The sequence below is a fragment of the Bolinopsis microptera genome, chromosome 6 (genome assembly GCF_026151205.1).
Source record: "Bolinopsis microptera isolate Bmic1 chromosome 6, MBARI_Bmic_1.0, whole genome shotgun sequence".
Classification (NCBI taxonomy): domain Eukaryota; kingdom Metazoa; phylum Ctenophora; class Tentaculata; order Lobata; family Bolinopsidae; genus Bolinopsis; species Bolinopsis microptera.
This window is the reverse complement of record NC_087077.1, coordinates 2203895-2222197: the sequence shown is the minus strand read 5'-3', so window position 1 is coordinate 2222197 and position 18303 is coordinate 2203895. Positions and strand designations below refer to the sequence as shown.

At 37.1% G+C, this 18303-nt stretch overlaps 2 protein-coding genes across 3 annotated transcripts in view; both read left to right on the top strand.

The window, feature by feature from the left end:
- The first annotated feature begins 166 nt into the window (after positions 1–166).
- LOC134817615 (arylsulfatase B-like) overlaps positions 167–18303 on the top strand; it is a 24522-nt gene continuing 6385 nt past the window's right edge. Inside the window, exons 1-3 of one of the 2 annotated variants that reach the window (XM_063826843.1) lie at positions 167–266; positions 4534–4607; positions 14673–14736. In XM_063826843.1, coding sequence (XP_063682913.1) covers positions 4554–4607; positions 14673–14736 — 118 coding nt within the window. In that variant the 5' untranslated portion in view covers positions 167–266; positions 4534–4553. Of the gene's footprint in view, positions 267–4533; positions 4608–7248; positions 7571–14672; positions 14737–18303 lie in introns of those variants that run through there. The other variant, XM_063826842.1, reaches the window with a different exon arrangement.
- The window catches only part of LOC134817617 (proliferating cell nuclear antigen-like), a 93722-nt gene continuing 87752 nt past the window's right edge, over positions 12334–18303 (top strand). The window contains exon 1 of the mRNA XM_063826848.1: positions 12334–12344. The gene's annotated coding sequence lies outside the window, so the exon portion shown is untranslated. The remainder of the gene's footprint in view (positions 12345–18303) is intronic.

The following is an 18303-nucleotide window of genomic DNA, read 5'->3' as shown; positions in this document are numbered from 1 at the left end:
TAAGTTTAGGCTATGAGCGTAGACTCCCGTATACAAAGTTAAAAAGTGGCGCGACAAGTTGAAAAACGCCACTTCAAAGGATAATAAGTCATAACATAACATAAATTCATAGCATAACATAATTAGCATAATTAATATTGCATAACTGATAACATAACATAATCCCAGAGATGACCCAGACACGATGCTTCGTGACCAATGTAACCTGATTCAATAACCGTCAACTGTCGTCTAGCCAGCTGAACTGATGGGCCCTATTACATGACGTGAGTATTCAATACTATATATTAATATATTCAATACTTACTTAGTATGTACTGTACATATATTTAATATTTAACACTGTGATATTACTTGGTAGTATTGTACCTATAAGGTAGGTATTGTAGGGGAATTGTACCTATAAGGTGACTAGTGGATGCGCTTACAGGCGCTATATTTCTTCATTAACTATATCTTTATGCAGCTGTCCAGTCCTTACTCCTTGTGTGACTGTCATGTTCCACTTAGCGATTGCTTTTATGAGGTCCTCTATATACCTTATATGTAGTAAAATAATATATATTATATAAACTATATTCTCTATACATACTTTATATGCTCTATAATATATAAACTATATATTCTCTATATAAACTCTCGGAACATGTCAGGTATCCCGAGAGAGGTCTTATATTAGCCTGCTGTGGGATTGCAATTTGCTTATTAAAATCTCGAAGTCATTAATCTCGTGACTCCCATTGTAGAGATTATGCTCTTGGTGTTGCCCTTGTATATTTTTGTATGTTTTCGGCTTATTGCTAAGCTGTGTTTTTTGTCCAGCTTTTCAATCTCGACAATAAGACCCTATAAGTATAATGTGATGTGTCACGTGATGGTGAATTTGTTCTAGCTCTTGGCGTTGCCCTGTATACTTTTTTTTCTATTATCATTGCCTAGCTGTTTGTATTTTTTCAGCCCTCTTGGCACGGTGTTGCCCTTGTATACTTTTGTTTCTGTTTTCGGCAAATTGACGCCTGGCTGTGTGTTTTTGTTCAGCTTTTCGGCCTCGATTATAAAAGTCAAGATTTTTCTTGAAGTTCAGCAGATAATTTGAGTTGGGATGATCACTGATTAGTGTTGTGTCAAGAAACAGTGGTATGGATTTTGTGGAACTTAATTTCGAAATTTAAGACTTAAAACTCTAAATGAGTCGTCAAAAAAGATGAGATAACTGATGGGTTCCCAGACTACAGTCGTAAATATTGAACATCTTGAACATCTCTGTATTCTTACATAGCCTGTTATTGGCTATTGCCGGTATTCTTTCCTTAGATATATAAAGTAATAATTCACTCAAGCTTGCTTCGTCTCGTCATACAAACATGAGGGTCAGATGAACCAGACAGGTTCAACAGAGTACTTCTTGCATTCCAGGCAGCTCAGCGACAGTATTGTCTTCCACAAAAAGTTAGGTACAGATGTTACAAAATTCTAAGCCAATTTGTAATGACGCAATGTTCGGATCTTTCTCGAACAATCCTTGACCGCTCATGTCTCACAGATCATCATACATAACCTTTATATCGGCGGGGTATTTAATTCATGGTAGTAAGTTCAAAGTTCAAAGTTCATAGTTATTTGATACTGTCTGTGATTTCAGATTTGTAAGTAAGTTTTGTGCTTCACCTTCATTTTGGTCTCGTGTTAACACAGTGGTATCGGTCTTATTTTCCTCAAATGATCGTTAAGCTATCACACTAATGTTAGCTTACTGAGGATGGTTGTCGTTATCTATCGTAACATCTGCTTCCATCTGTTAAACATCTGCTACCATCTGTTTCATCTTAACTAATTTGATAGCATGTTTATTAAACCTGCTAAATGTGATTTTGCTCCGTGATGTGCTTTCAAATTGCCTTTTTACTTCTAAAAAGGTTTGGCTTGACTGATTCGACTTAATTCTAAGCCAAATTGTAACTGTTTAGACTTTTAGACAATATTTGAGTATTTGAAATTTCTCGGACAATCCGTGCCCACTCATTTCTCACAGATCATCAACCCGTTCTCTGAGTTCTGACCATTACTTTTACCGCACCACCTGCCGGACGCGAGGTATTATAGTTCTAAGTTCAAAGCTATAACACCTATTTAGTTATTTGATATAGCGTCTTTGATCTGTAAGTGATTACTATGCTTCAGAGTTTTCCTAAAGGTCACGTGATACCTCAGTGGTATCGGTTGTTTCCCATCCTATAAAGCTAAAGCTGAGTACAACTTAGGCTCACACACTAATCTAATAGTGAGCTGAGAGTGGTGTGAAGTGTCCGTGATGATCGTCATGATCATCATCTTATTATCTCCCGGCTGCTGCTTCCACCAGTTTCAACTTTGGAAATATGGCTGAGAACCGTGATCCCTATTCTTGATGTGTCTAGACTATGTGTTGTGTACGTTTTGTGTCGTGCATATTATATTGAAATATTGGGAATATTATTCTTTAACCCACCCAGAATTAAAATCTGACTGCTTATGTTTTTTATTTCTATAGTTCTTAGAAAATTATTAGGAGATCCGCGACGCGCGAGTCTACACAAATTGTGCTATCGCTTGTAATTTGATTTTTATTTTTAGAGTCGGATGTTAGCGTGTTAATTGAGGATGGTGTCTGACCCATGTGTAAACAGTTGGACATAATGGACTAGTACACTAAAATTACTCGCATAAGTTAAGGTGAGGGTGTAATTTGTTGTGATGTCGGAGCCTCAAATCGTTCCTAGATTAACTTTAATTGAAATCCGCTTTAAAAGAGGAATTTGAGGTTCCCAAAGAGATTACGTTAATGGTTATTGCTATTTTCTCCTATGAATTTAAGATTGTATTTCTATTATTCTGCAGTTTGTTCCATTCTGATTGCATTTCAGATTTCCCCCCGAAGGAGAAACATTGGTATGTGATATAAAGCGTCTCCGGAAATTACACAGAAAATTGAATCTTGCACACCTCTCTCCAGCGGAGAATTTGATTATGTCGACTATAGTTTGAGCTGTTGAGCTGTTGTAGTTAGTTATCATCCACGTCACTTCTCCTCTCTCACTTTGCTATATTTAATGCTTAGCTCAGCTGCGGTTTTTGTTAATTTATTGACGTTAGCCAAATCTGAATCTTACCTCCAGAAGGATTTGATTACGACGACAATTATAGTACTAATAGTACGAGTCTTGCACTCTTCAGTGTAGTTTGGGTTTTAGTTATATAATTTCACCACGTCATGAATTATATCCCTTTATCGAGTTTTCAGTTACTCAGCTGGTGAAATGCTATTTCCCTTCTGCTTCTGCATATTTCAAGATTTGTTTATTCCTTTGAATCAACCTTAACTTTTAGTTAAGCTACTCAAATTTTAGTTTAAGTAGGCACAAGGTACATACAATCCACCGATTGTGGTATTTAATACATCTGTAGACATCAAATAGTAACCCTACTGATTATCCAACACAGCAGTGAAACTTGATAACCTTGTATTGCATGGTTATCAAGCCAAAACATATACTCTTTTCACAAGTTGCAGCATGGTGCTTGCTGTGTAATTGTTTCGTAATTCGTTTATCAGTTATTGTTTATCAGTCGTTATTTGGTCACATGTGAAACTGAAATGTGTGTTTTGCACTGAATTTTCTGTAGAATATTCGGTGGTTGCATTTTCTGTTGATAATCTTCGTTCACTGCTTGTTATTTGTTTATAGGCATTGCAGTGGTTTAAATTAGAGAGTGGAGATCCTAAAATTATATAATGCTCACGCTTAGTTTTTGAATTTCCACCGTTCAGCGAGCCAGTATTAATTACACAATTTTTTCTTCTATTTGTTCATTTTTCGTGAGATCTTTATTCCATGATCTTACAACTTCAAAATGTGTAATTTTATACACTTGCAATTTTGTAATAGTTGGCCTAAAAAACTATGAAACTGGATAATCTTATTAATCTTGTATGTGTTTCAGCTCACAGCTGCTACCGTTACGTTTCTTAATTTTTATCTGAATTCGTGCCAGTTGTGAGAGTCACATACAAATTAAACGTCGAATGTTTGATTTAAAGAAGTCACATACTGATCCCTAGGAATAATCTATCTTGTGCAGTGATTCCACTTTTTTACTTCTAAAGCCCCCGAAAGTTTCCAATGCCCTGCTGAGTGTTGCTCAACTTGTTACGTTGTTCTTCAGTGAGAATTACAGCACGCATTGTTTGAGATATTTATTATTTATATCATAACAACAGTGAACCGTCTTAAGGATGGGTTGGTGTGGGGGGGGGGGGGGGTCCAACCCCTTTTGTCCATTTTCTCCAAGACGACCAGATTTTGGCGAAATGGACAAAAATGGACATATTCTGATGGGAGGTGAGGCATATTTTTTGGCACGTGACAGTGATTCTGGGGTTTGATTGGTCGATTGTAGTAGCTGATTGGTTCATTGCTGTCACATGTCAAAAAACATACCTCATCTCCCCGTCAGAATCCACATTTATGACTCATATCTTCTTCCGTCCTACAGCTCGTGCGAGCAGATGAAACATGAGTGAAGTCAGGAGAAGGGCCCCCCAAGAAGGAGTTGTAACTCAGCCAGAGGTAAGCTGTATAATGTTTAATTTCTAATTTTCAGTTTTTAAATCTTTTAATTTGTTATTTCAGGTACCAAAACTTGTACTTTGTAATTTCAGTTTGTATAACTTACAATTTGCGATTTATATTTTTGGACAAAAAATCGTGATCATATCATAAATAATCCCTCCGAATATCCTACATCTTATTTTTCTCACGCAACTAATAACAATCAAATAAACTGGAAGTAGACACCCCTGAATAGAAGACACTCCTGAATAGAAGTGCACGTTTAAACGTTTACTCTTCTCTAATCTCTTCTCTTTTCTAATCTGTCTGCCGACTCTAGATACGGTATCCTCCACTTGATAAGAAGCACCCACTTGCGCTGATTTACTGGTAATCGCCCAGGATTAACAACTTTTGTTTAGATTAAGATAACGTGCATTAAACTGGGTCCAGACGCTCCTTGATTTGAGGTCCCGTTCCGATGTAATCCTCAATATTTTACAAATTGCTATGCCGCTCTGAATTTTACCGTATGTTAGATGGACACGCCCAGTTTTTATTTGAATAATTTTTTGTCGTGAGCTATTTGCTCTCAAAGACTTAAGTCTGACAAAGTAATTGAGTAGATTGTGACATTGAAATCATTTAACTAAATGACTTGGTAATTTGCTTGTAAATTCAGGAGCTCTTTTTAATTTATCAACCCATCCCAGTTTTGAGAAGATTATATTTTATTTTTCTATTTGTTGTTGTTAATTTGTTAGTTTGTTTTTTATTTGTTAAACCTTATGTTATTATTGACCATATTTTTTTACCCAACTTTTCTTGGTTTCTTATCTTAATTTTGTATGTTCCTTTCACTTACTAGACGAGTACACGCTTATTTTTTAATCATTATTCACATATGACCCATGTCCCATAATACATATTACATAATATGACCCATGTCCCATAATACATATTACATAATATGACCCATGTATTTCTACTGAATCATTACTTTAAATTTGTCTTCTGTTTAGATGCCTCCTACAATAGCTTTATAAAGATACCTCAATTTGTTATTGATGTCTATCAAAAACAAAAGTGGTATTTGTCAGTGTAAGAGCTTCGCCTCTCCCACAGTCCCACAGTCCCACACCACATACTTTAACTTAAATATCACTAACATCTCAAATATCTCAAATATCTCATAGTTTAACCATTTGTCACCTACACATGATATTAAAACACGGTGAAGACATTTCTGAATTACAAAATGTAATCTGGATTAAGTATTCAGTAACCCAGGCACGAGCAGTCTCGCAGTAATCCAGGTGATATTTCGTCAGTGTTTTGTAAGGCTGCACAGTGCATGAGTATCGTAAATTTTATGCACCCCACTGCAGCAAAAGAATTTAACAAAAACGTAGGAATTCATTTTCGATAGATTTATTATTTCCAGAAAGCCCCATAAACCTTAGGACTATTGAACTGCCCGACAGTACCCAAAATAAATATTATATAATATTATAACCAGCGTCACGTACAAAATTAAATAAAGTTATTTAAGGTATCAATCTAATATATTATATAAGGCCGGATTACACGAGTGAATTACATAAATCAGAACACTGCTATTTAAGTCGGGATCACTTATTGTGCCGCACTTATTGTGCCTCAATTATTGTGGCTCACTTATTGTGCCTCACTTATTGTGCCTCACTTTTTGGCACTTCCATCACGGACTTACAGCTCACAGCTCCACACAGCATTAACACCCTCTAAGTTTCGGTAAAGTCTGGGTAAACCCCTAATTTACAATAAGACTTGTGTCCCCATTGTCGATATTAACTGTTAAACTCATTACACGACCAAACAATGAACATTTTCTTGTTATCGCTGGAAGACAATCGGAATTGATTAACATTCTCAAAATACCTGACACCTGCCGCGCTGCTCCTGGAACGCTGCTCCTGGAACTGCGTCAAAGTTCCACGAGTCTGCGCTTCAACAACCCCACCCACATGACCGGACACCAACCCTGCCAAGTTCCCCCCGACAAATATAAAACCCTTTTCATCCATCACTGGATAAAGTGTAGCAATTGTTAAGAGAATCCCTATTAAATATTAATACTCCAGTGAAGCTCGGGAACGAACTATTGTCGGCTGAATAGCTCAATAGCAGTGTAGTAAGGTAAATGTTCTGGTATGGTTTCCTTCAATGATAGTGCAGATTGTATCCCCCGTTGTCATGGTAACCCCTGACCCTCCTAGTCCAGCTGTCTCCTACATTTTTTGGTTAAAACCCGCAACTCTTCTCTGAAGCTGAGCAGCGTGACGCACCAGAAGGTTTAACAACGGCTAACGAACTATACGTTCTAGACACAGAGCTGTCATGTTGTCATGTTGTCATGGTGACAGATCGTATCTAGATATTATCCTATTATATCCAGGACTCAAAAGGAAGGTGAACGGTAAATCGTTGGGTTTTATGCGATCCTCAATAATACCTGCTACTTGCAGCTGTCGTGACCTCCGCCGCGTCAGGATTCAACTGAATTGGGGGAAGCCCTGGTCTACATCATAGCGGGGAAATGTCACGTGGTATCCCAACAGTCACGTGGGCGCCCACGTGCTCCTTCCCTTGTCAGATGCATTCCATCTGAAATCAGATTATTTCCGAGGATTGTACGTCGGTCCTAGCTGCTCCCCCATTTGTCCTGATCGAGTTTGCAGGTATTATTATTGCTCTTTGCTTGTTGTACTGTGACGGCTTGTCCTACCCTTTGTCTAGAGATATTGGCTGAAGTTTTGTGGTGTTTCATATCAGTAGATAGCAAGATAGAAGTCCTGTTACCAAGGTAACAGCAGATGGTGGTATCCCTCCGCAAAATATGGGGCGGCGGCCGAAAATTCAGTGCTACGTTTGTGAGTTTGCTGAACACCAGTGGAGACGGTCGAGAATCAGTCAGTGTCACCTACTCCCCCAACGAAACGGTTAGTTCCTATGTATTTAATAATTCTCCTTGAAAGGAACTGGGTGTGGCGAAGGTAAAGGCTCTTAATTTTAATTTTTTAGAAACTATTTTGTCGCTGCCATAGTGAGAATACTATCTCGACTCGACGTCTATGATTATCCATAAAACAATCAAAAGTATAAAGCAAAACGTTCTTTTTACGACTAAGAATAAAATACCTAGTCTAGTCTAGTTTAGAGTTTAAACATCAGCTGGCTAGCTGTAACCTGGATAGACTTAACTATTTTGGGGTCAAGACATATCATCTCTCGGTAATCGGTATGTTTAACTAGGTGTTGGGGTCATGATCATATGTTGTACACGAAATTGTTTGTAGAATTGAAGGAGGGGGGGGGGGGCACATGTCTGAAAAGTTCTCAAAAATCAAGATATTTTAAGCTAAGTCGAAAAATCGTACACCACTGTGCAGTGGATATTACCTTTTAATTTAATGTATGAAGTCTAGACAACCAATTTGAGATCAACATTTTAAGCAGTTTCATGACAGAATAGTTTATAAATAATCATATTATGATGCACTAAAATTCATAAATGTCTAGTTGCATAAAATTATTTATAATTAAGCTGTGATATCAGAGAATCTTTTCTGAAGTTAAGAATATTTGTACAATTCGTTAAATGAGTAGATGCCTTCGCAGTATATAATTATAAATACTATCGTAACTTCGTTATTCTCAATTGTTTCTTCTGAGTATGAACAGCGAAGCTTTTAAACTTTTAAAGAGCAGCATTTCTTAAAACTTTCGAGTATCTCGGAATATTTGGGAGCAAATACCTTTAATTCGCATTTTAGTGGACCTTATATTCGTGCCCGAAAGCTTATAATGTACATTTTCATTATATCTACTTACAAAATAGTTAGAATTTATCTTGCTCTTATTGCATCATTTCTTAAATCTAAGTATCATTAATAACAAATGATTACTAAAGGGCCACGATTATTTTTTGAACTTTTGTACTAGTTCATAGTACGTGAAGAAAGTTTGATGAAAGCTTGAAGACTGGATTGGTTTTTAATTTGTAAAAGCAATCTGAATAAACTAGGCATCAGCTATTTCATTAATTACAATGGTGATCATGCGAATATTTCAAACATGAGGCAATCCCAATATGCATGGTTTGAGGGGGTTAAAGGTCGATTCAGTTTGCAAGTTCCGTCCAAATTTTGTCCAAATGTTTGATTTATGAACCAACGTCCGAGTATACGTCACTGTATACGTCACTTTCTCTCACTCAGTAACTTTTTTCATCCAGATTTTATCGCATTTCGCCGTAAATTTGAGGATAGCCTAATCAAAGCAGGGGCTTGATACAAGGAATAAGGAGAATTAGTATAGGAAGTTGGTACATTCTTTACATTTTTATTTTTCATAAAACAAAAGGTGGTACCTTGCCATAAGTTCCATAAGTTTCGATCCCTACTCGTGGATAGTATCTGTCCTAATTAAGTCGTGGTCACAATTAGCGAATATGATTGTTGAGGCTTTCTAATCATGCCATCCCTCTCTTCCTCCGCAAGACTTTCACAGACATTAATTCCCCCGCAAGAGCTCTCGTCTACCTTCTCCCTGTCATCCTGTCAAGGTGAGCCTTAAAACCTTGTGTGAACGCACTAAACTGGTGCTCTGCCCCTCATTGGCTAACCCAGCCGCCTCTTTCTCTCTTATTGGCCAACACACGAACAAGGATCAAAGATCTAGTTTAATCACTACATCGCTCCACATTTCGTGACATAGCTATATAACAGTAGTGTACCATGACCCTCTTGCACATATCTCTACCCCCTCAACGTGTAGTAGTGGTATCAATGCAGGTCTGACGACCACTCCCCCAGTTACCCTGTCTCTCTTGATCTCTGTTGATCTAGTTGGGGTTGTGGTTGTGGTGATACCGTTTAACCAACACGTGTTGGCCCGGTTCTTCCAGACAGTATATCTATTGTGCTGCCTCCCCCCTGTCACTCACACCATTGGTTTGCTCCGCTGCTAGTTTGAGAGACTGTCGTGAGCTGGTTATTCGAGATTTTCGTTCCTGACCGAAGGAACTGTAGATTTGCCTCTTCGTGATATCTCGTAGGTCTGTTGCAGGTTGTTCGTCTATTAAGGTACTTCAGAGTGAGACTCAACAAACCTTGCTTCTTGAACACGTGGTAACGTGTTGCTTTTAGAACGGACGAAAGTTGTCTCGATGGAAAATTATGTTACGTCTGATATCAGCTTAACTACTATCACCTTGACTGGAAATAAACAATCTGATGATCCGTCCCAAGTTAATAATACCATCGAGCTCTGTTCTCCGTCCGAAATAGCTGTTGCCTTGGAAACAACAGAACACTTGTTGGACAATTGCCATGGATCAGCCCCGTCTGATGAAGAGAAAGAGAACAATGAGAGTCATCCTGGGAGGAGACAGAAACTCTGGGTTCCTAAATGGATCAGGAAACACTACAGATGTTACGAGGAATTTGTAAGTACTACGCGTTTTAACATGTACCTTGTGACTTTCATAATTTGATATGAGCCCTTTGTAAATTAGATATTGTGCGGGATTTACCTGGTTATTTAGATCTTAAGAAACATAATACTCATCATGTGGGAGCAGATCCTTAGCTGTACATGTATTTTGATATTATTTGTGCCTTAAAAAATTAATAACTCTTTTTAATCCGTTTGCAGTATTGCAGATTCGCACTTGTTTCTCTCGCGTGCCTTCCGAATATTTGTTATTAATATTCGAGCTTTTCGTTTGGATTAAAACAAGTCCTTCATATTACGGAGCCAGGGTGTGGACTGGCTAAACCTGGTCAAAACACCCCCATCCCATTACATAATGCTCAATAAATATATTTATATGTAGTTGTGAAAATTGTTTGATATGTTTACTTTTAACCTTTTTCTGATTCATCTTATTTAACAAAGTATTTATTAGAAAAAGAGATGGTTTAAGGTGTAAATCACCGTACTTTAATCTCGGATTAGAAAAGATTTTATCGGCGAAAAAGATACACATTTCGTTAAAACTTAAAAGTTGAATTGTGCGAAAGTAAGTTTCCCAGGCAAGGAAGAATCAAGAGTTCGGATATTTAAATCCAATAGATCAGTATCTTTAACCGTAATGAAGTTCTCATGGCCACGTCAGACACCACCGTGATGCGGGTGATTAACACTGATACATGCTGTTACTCCTACAAATCACGAGGTGACTTGAGATCTGAGAGAAGGGACATTGTTGCTTAGTTACCACCAAGGCCTGTATCCGTAATGCTCACCTGAGTTTGAGTTCTCCAGTAAACATCTTATTTTGCTTTCGTTTTATGTTCCTTATGTTTTTTATTTCAAAACTCGAATAAATTTTACTTTAATTTATTACAATAACATTTACACAAGACCAAAATATTAACAATGAGGTAATTCAACATGTTTAAGATGGGAAATATTGCTGCAGTTGGAGTGAGAAAAATGTTTGTAAAACATTAGTAAAATCTATTTCAGCTAACATGTTACATGATGTTGCTGTTGTGAATATGACATATTGAGTTGTGGTTACCCGTTACACACCCGTTACACACCCGTTACGGGAACTAATATATACTATATAGGGACACATCATTGTAATGTAGCGTAAATTCTTTAAGATTCCACATTACGTATTGAGTCTAACAGCTGGGCGTGGTGTTGTTAATAATCAATAATGGAACTGAGACTGTTAACATTGCCAAGATATTTCTCTGTAGTTCTGGCTATTCTGAAGAAACTGCCACGTTCAGAGTTTATCATAGAACAACATCACAATTGGGCACAAGATATTCTAAAGAATCTCAAAAATTATAGATTAATTCTTTAAACGATGTCTTTCAACGAACAATAGATCGATCATGGTACAAGTCCTTATGTATCGTTAGCCTCTCAACTATGCTCTGTTCACAATCAACCTTCTTGGATAGACTTTATAAAGTCTATTCTATAAATAGAATTGCCGACTTGATGCTGGACTAAGAGGTTAGTTGTCCAGAGACCAGCACTTACCAGCACTTACCTGCAAGTTCATTGTTTTACGCTTACAACTGTAAATAGTCCAACCTACGAACACTATCCATTAAATAGCTTCCATTGTACTACCGTTTAGTATTATTACGTTATATCCCCCTCAGTGATTACTGATTACGTTATATTATGTGAGTGACCCCTAACCTATAATTTCCCAAACACTTGACTGCCGTTTATAACTCGGAGGTGGAGCCACTATTTTTAATACCTATTAATTTACGCGAATAGCAGACAGTTACCTGATTTAGTAGTTACAGTGAGATCACCAGATTATCGCAGTTCGCAGAATCTCCGGTTCACTGATTATTGAGGACTACCTCGAGAAATGTAATCAATATTCATTTAATACTTTTAAGATGAACCGAACCAAAATGTCGAACACTACCAATTATGTCATACCAATTGCCTAAAACGAATGCTTGGTCGCGAGAGATTAAAATGGCGTACCATCACCACAAAATTCTAACCATTTCCTCGGGACCCAGCCCGAGTTTTATTCTTAAAACAAGAGTATCACTTGATTTTAAAATCACAAGGCTGGGCAAGACCGCTCACATGATGGCTACTCCGCTGGTCACACCTTCTAGTTACCATGATTGTGAATTTACCCTATTTTTCGAATAGTATCAAGTATCATTTACATTTTTAAGTGACCTCGTGAAATTTATTTCATTTTAATTTATTGAGGTTTCAAGCCCGTGTCGGTAGGCTGTGTCTACCGTTTTTAAAGCTTTTATTTACTTTCATTTTGCTTTCATTTTGCTTTCATTTTACTGTTATTTGCATTTTTATTTGTTTACTTATTTCATGGAAGTTGAGGTAAATTTGCGAAACTGAATTTTTAATTATTATGGAGTTATTGTCAGCATTCACCGAATTTGATCTATAAATTTGGACTATAAATTTGGACTATAAATTTGGACTATAAATTTGGACTATAAATTTTAATTAGTTATTGCTAGTGTTTAGATTTAAAACCACTAGGAAAAACCAAGTCCGCTGTACTCCTAGAATACTAGGAATCATATTGCTCATCACTAAGAACAGGTCTTACGAAACGAATCGGACCGTGAGTACATTATGAATATGTATCAGCGAATTTTGAACTCAGTTAATCAACACTCAGTTTATACTTTTATACAACACTTTTGTCAGAACATGAAAATGAAGCCAGATATGATGACATACTTTAATTCAGATCGAAAGGATTAATCTAAGAATTCAGAGAAGGTCTCTTTAACGGGTGGTTCTATCATAAAACAATATTCCATCAGCGAATATTTTTAAAATTCGAGAGCTTGTGGGGTACAGAGAAGCAGGCCTCGACTTTTCGTAAAGAGTTTACAGTAGATGTTGCTAGAGCACTAAGCTCCCCACCCTCCCCCCCCCCCCCCCCCCCCACCCCCCTTATGGTGATATAATTCATACAGAACTTGCAGAGATATAGCCCGTAGTTTAGCAAAATCACTACATACAAAATAATAGACAACTGCACAGATCATACCACCAATTCCTTCGTAACTAAAATTCCCTCGTAACTCAAATTCCCTCGTAACTCAAATTCCCACGTTTCTTTTGTTCCCATACTTGGATAAGAGATTTAATAAGATCTGTTCAGGCCACATAAGGAGCAGCATGCAGTGAACATCTAGATTAAATTATGCAGAATCTTTAGTGTAGTTGATATGGCCTGATATTCTCATTTTTCTACTTAGTTTGTAGTTGGCCACGTATTCATAATGCGTTTTTTCTACCAGTTTAGTTGTAAATTTATGGCCCCGGCACCGTGACCCGCATTATGCTTGATTTTTTTTCCTATCGCGTTTTTGGATTTACCTCTCAATTCAAAATTCACAGTTCGAGTCTCGCTAATATCAGTATATTTTCAATAATCACCTCGTGATTAATATATTTCCGATATAATTTATCGACATATTGATTATCTGTTCACCGTGTTCGGTGATGTACCGACAAGCAGCCGCCCAAAGCCGTAATTAGCCAATCATTTTCAATGGCATTGGCTGATCAGTGATATCCCTAAAATATGCCGATTTATGTCTACAAAATTTCCAACTCATTTTAACTGGGAAAATTTCTTGTGGAAGATGCTGTACAATTCAGTATACGCCATGTTTTAAGACTGAAAATCGCCAACTTTAAAATTTCGAAAATTCCAAAACATTTTTTTTCCTTCTCTACTATTTCTTATCTATCCTCCTTTTCAAATGGATTGTGGAGCTAAGCTGGCTCTCATACTTTGCGATTATATGCGAATATGCGAATATGCGAATATGCGAAGTATGTTGATTTTTACTTTTCACCTCGTTAGACCAATTTGAATCATGTAAGCCGCGCTGTTGCCCAAATTTGCAACGAGACTTCGATAAGGTACACAGTTTATTACTGTTTTGTGGAGTAAAAATATAACTTCTAACATCGAATATTTTACTTAACATATTGTTTTTTCCTTTTTTTAATCCTTGAACAGTACAATAACTTTCCACTTTCGATTATCGTTGCTTTTGATTATCGCCTGTTGTTGCTAAAGAATGTCTAAATCTGCTGTCTACGAAAATACAAACGTGACAAATGGAGGATCAGATTTCCAAACTGAGTCGGGAGAGATAGAAAGAGAGTCGGGTGTGGTAACGAAAGAAGTACGTTTAATGATCGTATTGTTACCGAGTTTTAATTAGTATCGACTGGATGTATTTGTTTATTAGCTATGGTGATATTCTCGGGTAGACTTGTAAATCGATTTCATCTGTAATAGCAATTCTGCTATAACCGAATGGGAACAAAAGTTTTTTAATTACTTTTTTTTTCTTCAGTAAGCCATGTCGTCGAAATCATATTACCTAGTTGATCATTAAACCAATCAATACTTAATACTTACCAGTTTCACATGCGATTGATTTATTGCTCTGTTCTTGACTCCATTAGTGGATAAAATAATAAATTTACAATCAAACAGTTCTTATCAATTAAAGTGGCTCAATAACGTCATATTTACAGAATACATCAGTCGAAGAAAAAGAGAAGAAACCAGTAGCTTCCAGATGTTCTAAAATAAACAGATGTAAGTTTATTTAAAACTATGACATTTTCCAGACCATATTATCATTTTGTAGAAGAGAACTTAAAGAAGAGCTATTAACAGTTTACCATAATATTTATATCACAAAAAGGAAACAGAAATCTCTTCAAGACACATCTCTCTAGTCTCTGTTCAGCTTAAAACTCACAATTTAGTTCCTATTCAATTGAAATGACTGAAAAAAGCACCCAAAAGTCAACTACCAAGTTAACAACCTAAGTGCCTAAGTGGCTCTATAACTCCCTATACACAAACAGCTCAATAGACCTTTATTTTAGTGTTGATACTGCTGGTAGCAGTACTACTGATAACAGCTCAATAAACCTTTGTTTCAGTGTTGATAGTGCTGGTAGCAGTACTACTGATAACAGCTCAATAAACCTTTGTTTCAGTATTGATAGTGCTGGTAGCAGTACTACTGATAACAGCTCAATGAACCTTTGTTTCAGTGTCGATAGTGCTGGTAGCAGTACTACTGATAACAGCTCAATAAACCTTTGTTTCAGTGTCGATAGTGCTGGTAGCAGTACTACTGATAACAGCTCAATAAACCTTTGTTTCAGTGTTGATAGTGCTGGTAGCAGTACTACTGATAACAGCTCAATAAACCTTTGTTTCAGTGTTGATAGTGCTGGTAGCAGTACTACTTATAACAGCTCAATAAACCTTTGTTACAGTGTTGATAGTGCTGGTAGCAGTACTACTGATAACAGCGATAACAGCTCAATAAACCTTTGTTTCAGTGTTGATAGTGCTGGTAGCAGTACTACTGATAACAGCTCAATAAACCTTTGTTTCAGTGTTGATAGTGCTGGTAGCAGTACTACTGATAACAGCTCAATAAACCTTTATTTCAGTGTTGATAGTGCTGGTAGCAGTACTACTGATAACAGCTCAATAAACCTTTGTTTCAGTGTTGATAGTGCTGGTAGCAGTACTACTGATAACAGCTCAATAAACCTTTGTTTCAGTGTTGATAGTGCAGGTAGCAGTACTACTGATAACAGCTCAATAAACCTTTGTTTCAGTGTTGATAGTGCTGGTAGCAGTACTACTGATAACAGCTCAATAAACCTTTGTTTCAGTGTTGATAGTGCTGGTAGCAGTACTACTGATAACAGCTCAATAAACCTTTGTTTCAGTGTTGATAGTGCTGGTAGCAGTACTACTGATAACAGCTCAATAAACCTTTGTTTCAGTGTTGATAGTGCTGGTAGCAGTACTACTGATAACAGCTCAATAAACCTTTGTTACAGTGTTGATAGTGCTGGTAGCAGTACTACTGATAACAGCTCAATAAACCTTTATTTCAGTGTTGATAGTGCTGGTAGCAGTACTACTGATAACAGCTCAATAAACCTTTGTTTCAGTGTTGATAGTGCTGGTAGCAGTACTACTGATAACAGCTCAATAAACCTTTGTTTCAGTGTTGATAGTGCTGGTAGCAGTACTACTGATAACAGCTCAATAAACCTTTGTTTCAGTGTTGATAGTGCTGGTAGCAGTACTACTGATAACAGCTCAATAAACCTTTGTTTCAGTGTTGATAGTGCTGGTAGCAGTACTACTGATAACAGCTCAATAAACCTTTGTTTCAGTGTTGATAGTGCTGGTAGCAGTACTACTGATAACAGCTCAATAAACCTTTGTTTCAGTGTTGATAGTGCTGGTAGCAGTACTACTGATAACAGCTCAATAAACCTTTGTTTCAGTGTTGATAGTGCTGGTAGCAGTACTACTGATAACAGCTCAATAAACCTTTGTTTCAGTGTCGATAGTGCTGGTAGCAGTACTACTGATAAAGTGATAACTGCTCAATAAACCTTTGTTTCAGTGTTGATAGTGCTGGTAGCAGTACTACTGATAACAGCTCAATAAACCTTTGTTTCAGTGTTGATAGTGCTGGTAGCAGTACTACTGATAACAGCTCAATAAACCTTTGTTTCAGTGTTGATAGTGCTGGTAGCAGTACTACTGATAACAGCTCAATAAACCTTTGTTTCAGTGTTGATAGTGCTGGTAGCAGTACTACTGATAACAGCTCAATAAACCTTTGTTTCAGTGTTGATAGTGCTGGTAGCAGTACTACTGATAACAGCTCAATAAACCTTTGTTTCAGTGTTGATAGTGCTGGTAGCAGTACTACTGATAACAGCTCAATAAACCTTTATTTCAGTGTTGATAGTGCTGGTAGCAGTACTACTGATAACAGCTCAATAAACCTTTGTTTCAGTGTTGATAGTGCTGGTAGCAGTACTACTGATAACAGCTCAATAAACCTTTGTTTCAGTGTTGATAGTGCTGGTAGCAGTACTACTGATAACAGCTCAATAAACCTTTGTTTCAGTGTTGATAGTGCTGGTAGCAGTACTACTGATAACAGCTCAATAAACCTTTGTTTCAGTGTTGATAGTGCTGGTAGCAGTACTACTGATAACAGCTCAATAAACCTTTGTTTCAGTGTTGATAGTGCTGGTAGCAGTACTACTGATAACAGCTCAATAAACCTTTGTTTCAGTGTTGATAGTGCTGGTAGCAGTACTACTGATAACAGCTCAATAAACCTTTGTTTCAGTGTTGATAGTGCTGGTAGCAGTACTACTGATAACAGCTCAATAAACCTTTGTTTCAGTGTTGATAGTGCTGGTAGCAGTACTACTGATAACAGCTCAATAAACCTTTGTTTCAGTGTTGATAGTGCTGGTAGCAGTACTACTGATAACAGCTCAATAAACCTTTGTTTCAGTGTTGATAGTGCTGGTAGCAGTACTACTGATAACAGCTCAATAAACCTTTGTTTCAGTGTTGATAGTGCTGGTAGCAGTACTACTGATAACAGCTCAATAAACCTTTGTTTCAGTATTGATAGTGTTGGTAGCAGTACTACTGATAACAGCTCAATAAACCTTTGTTTCAGTGTTGATAGTGCTGGTAGCAGTACTACTGATAACAGCTCAATAAACCTTTGTTTCAGTGTTGATAGTGCTGGTAGCAGTACTACTGATAACAGCTCAATACAAATTTGTTTCAGTGTTGATAGTGCTGGTAGCAGTACTACTGATAACAGCTCAATAAACCTTTGTTTCAGTGTTGATAGTGCTGGTAGCAGTACTACTGATAACAGCTCAATAAACCTTTGTTTCAGTGTTGATAGTGCTGGTAGCAATACTACTGATAACAGCTCAATAAACCTTTGTTTCAGTGTTGATAGTGCTGGTAGCAGTACTACTGATAACAGCTCAATAAACATTTGTGTCAGTGTTGATAGTGCTGGTACCAGTACTACTGAGTACTGATAACAGCTCAATAAACCTTTGTGTCAGTGTTGATAGTGCTGGTAGCAGTACTACTGACAACAGCTCAATAAACCTTTGTTTCAGTGTTGATAGTGCTGGTAGCAGTACTACTGACAACAGCTCAATAAACCTTTGTTTCAGTGTTGATAGTGCTGGTAGCAGTACTACTGATAACAGCTCAATAAACCTTTGTTTCAGTGTTGATAGTGCTGGTAGCAGTACTACTGATAACAGCTCAATAAACCTTTGTTTC